This window comes from Puntigrus tetrazona, chromosome 16 (assembly GCF_018831695.1).
Source record: "Puntigrus tetrazona isolate hp1 chromosome 16, ASM1883169v1, whole genome shotgun sequence".
NCBI lineage: Eukaryota > Metazoa > Chordata > Actinopteri > Cypriniformes > Cyprinidae > Puntigrus > Puntigrus tetrazona.
In genome coordinates, this window is record NC_056714.1 from 26,492,075 (window position 1) to 26,498,984 (window position 6,910).

The 6,910-nt window shown below is 39.2% G+C and overlaps 2 protein-coding genes across 3 annotated transcripts in view; one reads left to right on the forward strand and one right to left on the reverse strand.

Annotated features, from left to right (window-relative positions):
- The window catches only part of LOC122360976 (mannosyl-oligosaccharide 1,2-alpha-mannosidase IA-like), a 289,954-nt gene that overhangs the window by 103,122 nt on the left and 179,922 nt on the right, over positions 1 to 6,910 (forward strand). The window lies entirely within an intron of this gene.
- Positions 1 to 6,910, reverse strand: part of LOC122360302 (mannosyl-oligosaccharide 1,2-alpha-mannosidase IA-like) — a 27,535-nt gene that overhangs the window by 12,557 nt on the left and 8,068 nt on the right. The window contains exon 4 of the mRNA XM_043260794.1: positions 1,065 to 1,145. Coding sequence (XP_043116729.1) covers positions 1,065 to 1,145 — 81 coding nt within the window. The remainder of the gene's footprint in view (positions 1 to 1,064; positions 1,146 to 6,910) is intronic.

Genomic DNA, 6,910 nt, shown 5'->3' on the forward strand with positions numbered 1-6,910 from the left:
CATAACGATTTAAATAGCCAAGTCAAGAAGAAAATACTGCAGGAAGACATCAGTTCTAGAGATTGAATATTTTAAGCACCATATTTGTATTATATACATGCATTTTTTTATTGCTATTGACGTCCCATTTATATGTTTAAAGTCTGTCAAATTTTGTATAGCTAATTTTTCCAATAACTAGATTTACGACAGAAACCTAAAGAAAGCTCAAAGTGACTCAGAATCAGAGAAAAACCGATAATCGGTTTTACAGATATTTTACCAATATTTTCAACTAAGGATCACATTTATGCAAAGTTGCTAGTCTTCCTTGACATTTTTACATTTAGACAATTAACGGATGCTTTTATCCAAAGAGGTACTGGAAAAAAACATATTTTTTCACATTTATTCATGTTTTCCGTTTAAAAGCTTTAAACTTTGTCAATGAATTTAGCCTTTTCCACTAGTGTGGATGCTGCTTCTGTTCTTTTTATAAAAAAAAAATGCTATGTTTATTTTGTCTTGATATGAAAATGAAATTAAACAAAACAAGTAAAACAGTGAATAAATATCGGTACTGTGTATCGGTTACTGAACATACAGATATTTGGCATTACTACATGATCTAAACATAATTTTGTCCAATCTAATAAAAATGGAGATTATCACATTTGTGTTCCTACAAATGCACGAATACTGCTCCCATCTTTCAAACAAGTATGTCTATGTTGAGCATCTCAATGCTCAGTGAAACATCAAGACGACTCATCTGATGTGTATATGTAGCACAGATCTATAAACACAGATGGATGGTCTCGGAAAACACAGAGCATCTGTCTTGCTCTTTGACTAATTCTGACTGAAAATCAATGTCCATTAGGCTGACTCACCACTCCGAGTGTCGACCGTATTTCATTTTCAGCTCTAAAATGATGCCCTCGGGTTCCAAAACTCGGCCCGTTTCAGAAGAACCGCACATACGTGATCTCGCTGTGACTCTCGTGATCGAACGTGAACTCCTGTTCCAGCTAATTACGTTGAAACGAGTCAAACTTGAGCGAGAAGAACAGATTGAATCTTACCTCAGCTCCCGTCAGGTAGTACGCAGAGAGAAGACCGCCAACGTAACGGATGTTCACCTCGAACAGAGACGCCTCTCCGTTCTGCAGGAAACAAACAAGATTAAGAAACTCACCTTTGTGTCTCAGAAAGGTTATTAATCGCATTAATAACTGAGGAAAACATTTTCCAACATAGCGATATAGCAAGGCCATGTTCATGCAACACTTTGTTTAGGAACCTAAATAGGTGTTTTTTACCTAAATAGGTGTTGAGAGCCATTGCAATATATAAATAATATATGTAAATGAACGCATTATGAAGAATTAAGTTCCCTTAATATTTTGAGATGAAGCTGTTACTTGTACTACCTTTAGATTCATGCATTTGAATTGTATTTAAAATGTCCCGTCAACTTGAATTTGAGTTTTAACAAACAATAAACTACATAAATAAACTTTTTTTTTTCAAAAGTGCAGAAATCTTACCTTATGCACGACTGACAAATACACATCACTAATAGAATTTTTTTTTTATATATGCAATTCAAACGCATCAATCCTAAACGTAGGGTTCGAGATTTAAAAAAAAGGGATAGAAAGAGTATAGAAAATGGTCTTGAGCTACCAAACCTGTTCCTGTTTTTTTTGCAGTCTTTCAGAAACATAATGAAATAATAAAAATGCACGACCGCTTTAAAGTCCATTCACATCTCACAAGTGTTTTCTGGAGTGACCTCTGGCCGTGTCGCTCAGCGACTCGTATTCAATGCAGCAGAGCTTTCCTACTGCGGGGAAACGGCCCAGATCTCTGCGGCCAGGGCCGAGAGGGCAGGCCGTTATTAAGCGCTTTTAGACAATGAATCCCGCCGCTGGAAGTCTAAAGAGGCTATCGATTTATGAGGGAGTGTGAATAATAACAATTGTGCAACATGAGCTTTTCTCAGCAAGACCGCTATGAATCGTTTTTTCCTATTGCAAATCAAACCTCGAAGTGAGTGCATTTAATGGCCGACATTATTTGAAGGTAAAGCTGAAGATACCTCGAAAAAGTAATATCCTTCCACGGAAACATTTATGCAGCGTTTCCATTAAATAACCAGGTTTGAAAAAACACCATAAACAACCGTTTTTGACTCGAAAAGGCTAATAATGTAGCACACGAGCCACTTAAAATACTTTCAACGTGTTTTATATGTTTACGGTATTACTGTGTTGTACCGCAAAAAAAGAGCATGCCTGAAATTCTGCAAAACATCTCCTTTTATTCACAGATGAAATTAAAGTTAAAGATCCATCTAATCTGAATGAAACTGACTCATCAAGTGGGTTTATTAATCAACATCTAAAGCATGTTTAATATTTACCTTCAACATAATAAAGTCGTTTCATTCATACTGTTCAAAGAAAGCAAGGTCTGACATTAATGCAGTGTTTCCATGACGCAAAACCAAAACTATACCACATACAGTGATATTACTTTTGAGTTATATCACCATTATGCATGTTTTTGTTACGCGGTGTCCTATAATACAGAATATTCAGGCCTAAGGAGACACAATACGTCAGCATAATTACAATCACTTGAGTTCGCGAGGAGTTGAGGTGACAAGAGTCCTTATTGACTTGCAGCCACTTACAGGAAGGAAGCAGAACCTCTGGAGAATATGATAAGAGAATTATAGCAGAGAACCACTGAGTCTAATCACCTCCTCAATCCGTTCATCGATGCCCTGATCAACAGCACACTTAAATCACACACACATCTGACATCTAAAGAGGCTTCCAGCTCCAAGTGTGTCGCAGCAGAACGACAGCAGTCATCTATCACAGCCTGCTCCAGACGAAGAGAGACGACGATCCGAAAGACTCAAGCCTTCGCTGCGAGCCAAATGAAAGTAATCCCAACTCACACAGAGAGTATTTCCGTCTTAAATCAGCTGCCGAACAATCCGCGGCGGCAAAACAGAGCATGTTTGAGGAAAGCGCGCTAAACAACCGTGCATTAAGAGAGGGTTTAAAAGGATTATCCTGCAAGAAATCAGACAAATCCCAAGCTACGACGCTTAAGCAGGTATTTGTGGGTAATTGTGTCTTTCTGTTGTAGCAAACACGAATGCTGAATGGCTCTCGCTCCGTTTTCTGTGACACCGCAGTGTCTATAAAATAAAACAACGGTTGAAAATCAAACAGTCAAGGAGTTTGTTTCTTCATCAGATTCTCAGCAACGGATGCTCTGCAGTGAATGGGTTTCCAGGAAGAGCGTTATTATGGGCTATTTTAATTAAAAATGATGGATTCGTTCAGATGTTTAACTGTAGAGCTGGGTATTACTGCGATCTCATTCCGACGGCACCCATCCACTGCAGAGCAAAGCTACATTTCTCCAAGTCTGACCAAGAAACAAACTCATCCTGGTCTCGGATGGACTGCATTTACAGCTCATTTAAATTCGTGGGCGACCCGTTTAAAACAAAGAAAAATTATAGCGATTAATATTAAAATGAACGCGAAGATATTTTCGTTCTTTTTGTCTTGTGACAGGATTTTGTTGGAAAAACTGAGAGAACATAATCAGCCGGATTTGCTTGAACCTGTCCATTACCCTTCACTTCTGCACTCCGTAATAGCCGGGTGGTTTCAATCAGGCGCGTTGCATTATTATAACCGCCAGACCTCTGGGCTGCAGAGTGGTCATGGGTAATGGCTGCACTGTCAAGCTAATGGCATCAAATTAGCATTTTAATTCCTGCACGTTTGGCAGGTGGCACGCAAGGAAGGCCGCCGCAGAGACGCTATTGTTAGCGGCACAAAAAAACGGAGCGGCCCGAGATAATGAATGAAATAGCTGCGGCTAAAAATACAGCACGCTGAAAGCTCCTACAGAGCTTCAGAGACACGGCGGCGTTGCGCTGCTCTGGCAAGCATCGAGTGGAACAGGAACAGATTTAGAGCCGGCTTGGTTCAGAAGAGAGGCGATGTGGGAGTGTGCTAATATGATTAGCCACCAGAGGATCTGTAGTGTGTAGAGAAAGTCTGTTTCGCAGGACACACACACAACTGGCTTCAGGTGTTTAACCCTCGCTGTTTCTGCAGCGTGTGATATATTCATGACTTTTTCAAACCGACATTTGTTGGCAGAAACAATGCAGAACATACACTGATCGATTGCTTTTCGAATCATTGGAGTTGGAGTTATTAAGCATATGTAACTACACGAACGGCAAATATTCTGTAATATATGCGTAGATATTACACACATGCAGTAGTCGACATTTAAAGCGGATCGCAAAAGCTCAAAGTTGTTGTAAGACAAGAATGCATTTGGGTTCAGGTTTATATCCACTTCGAATGTTAACTACTGTATTTACATGTATATACGAACCTGCTCTCATGCACCTCTGTACACTTTTTGTGCATGCTTAGCCTCAGTTTCAAAGAGAAATGGTCACTGGGTTCGGTGCGTGAACCCTGGCACGTTTTATTACGTCGCCTCAGTTACATATCGCGACGGTTCAGAATCGAAATATCCATTAAAAGTTAATATCATGTTGGAAATCTGCCCTACAACAAATCAACCCTAAACTAAACTAAACGTGCAAAACTGATATAAAAATGCATTTGTGTGTGTATAAAAATGTGCGTATAAAAATTTCACATGCAGCTATAAATAAATACATAGTTAATTTTGACTAATTATGATATAATTAACATAATATAACAAAATTAATATTATTTTTTATTTTGTCACACAGCAGCACATTATTTTCAGATAGTGAACAAATCTGGTATTCTATTAAGTATTATGATTTATGGAAATTATGCAGATTGAAGTGTATTTCACTCACTATTTTATCAGAAGACATTTACGGGGGATTTTCTACATTAACTGGATGCAAAAAAATCTGAATCTGAATTCTTTGGGTTAGACATATTGCTAAACACTGTCAAAATCAACAGTAGCTATCAAAATGGATTTCCATTTTCTTATACGGCTCCAGAAAATGTTGAATATATTGATTCTTTAAATATACCGAATCACGCGTATTGAATCTTTGAATTCTCACTCATGCAGCATGATAATGAGGCTAAATGCTTACTGTGGATTAATGCGTTCTGTTTTTATTGACGTACTATTTTTAAAAATTGCAGACGGCGTTTAGGTCTCATGTGCAACCTCAGTGTCTGTACTAGTGCACGAGTGAGAAATAGTGAAGCAAGCGCATCTTGATTCCCGCTAAACTGTCAGGCAGGTGTTGGCAAACGCTGACGGATGTGTTATATCTACTGCTCCTGCCATCACTTAGCGCGTGGAGACACTAACAGTCCAGCAAAAACATGCTTGAACGAGTAAAAAGAGATTCGCACAAACTGGGCCGTGATTAAAGACGGCAATTAGCCGTAATAAGCCCTCGGTGATCGTCAAGACGGACCCGTTATCAGGTCTATCTCAAGCCGAGACGTTCTTGCACGCGGCGTTTTGTAGAACTGGGGTCGAGCTCAACCGGGTCGAGCTGGGAGCAAAAAATAAAATGTCATCCTAATAAGACGTCGTATGCATCCAGCTCTCTTTGCACTAAAAACACTGATTACGGAGAGAAACTTCACACATCGAAAATTCACGTTTACAGGCTTAAATGAGCAAATTCATTGCAGGACGACCGAAAGCATGATAAACATTAGAGGTAACACCGTCTACATAATAGCTAGAAAAGCAATGTAAATGCAAAGTAATGCAAAAAATAAATTAGCATTACTTTCTATAAGAATTAAACCTTAGTAACAATTAGTAAAGTAATATTGTAATTTACCTTTAAAAGTAACTTGCCATAAGATTAGGCAGAAGTGTTGTTTTTTACCTGAACCAGTGCAAATGAGATAATCATGTTAAACAACAGTTCAGTGAATTAGAAGTTAATACATTTTTAGACACAGCACACAGCTGTTGTGGACTCTCTGTGGTTTTGAATCAATTGAGTCGACGATTCAGTGACTCGTTCCAAATGAATCAGCTGCTTCACTGTATTACTGTTACGTCTAGATCCGTGAAGAGTGATAATAAAATGCACGAGCTTTTCTGATGCTCTTCCTCTTCTTCACTGGAATCAGTTTCTGTTTCTTCCCACGCAGTGCGGCACATATCTGAATTAAAGCATTCAAACGAGCCACTTTTTGTTCCTTTTAATACCAGCGTAGCATGGAAACGCACGCATTCTTTCAGGGTCCTCTTTAAAAAACAAACGTGTTCGTGCGTGAATCGCGAGCGTCTTGAAGATCTTCGGCGGCTCCAGCCATGGACAGCATGAGTGATACTCTCATTTGGCTGTTCTTCGGAGGCTAATTCCCATCACTTTCGGGTCACCTTCACTTTAAGGAGCTCATTCCTCACTGACAGCCTGGAGATCTTCAGAGACTCTCATTTATTTAGATAGAGTTGGAACACAGATGGATCCATTACGCTGAGGGTATCAAGAGGCTACTTTGAGAAGAACATTTCGAGTTGGAGTGTGTTGAGCTCTTAAAAGTAAATCCGTGCAAACTAAATCAAACACTGCGGCGGTGTGACGTGAGAATGCAATATGGACAAAAGTATTGGCACCCCCCTTTCTGTAGAACAGAAAAAGGCGCTTGCAAAACTGCGGCGACAAAGATGGAAACGCGATTCGTGTATTTCAAAATTGATTTCCATCTCTGTGTACAAGTCACTGGTGTTTAGAGATGAGTTTCTGGCTCAAGGTCTGCATTTAAAGCCACACCACAGGTGTTCAGCGCTCCAAACTGCTGCTATCAATTCCCTGCAATATCATTATATGCTTTTACATTAAGATTTGTACTCATGGATATTACTAAAGTAGTTAAACCTGTTCACA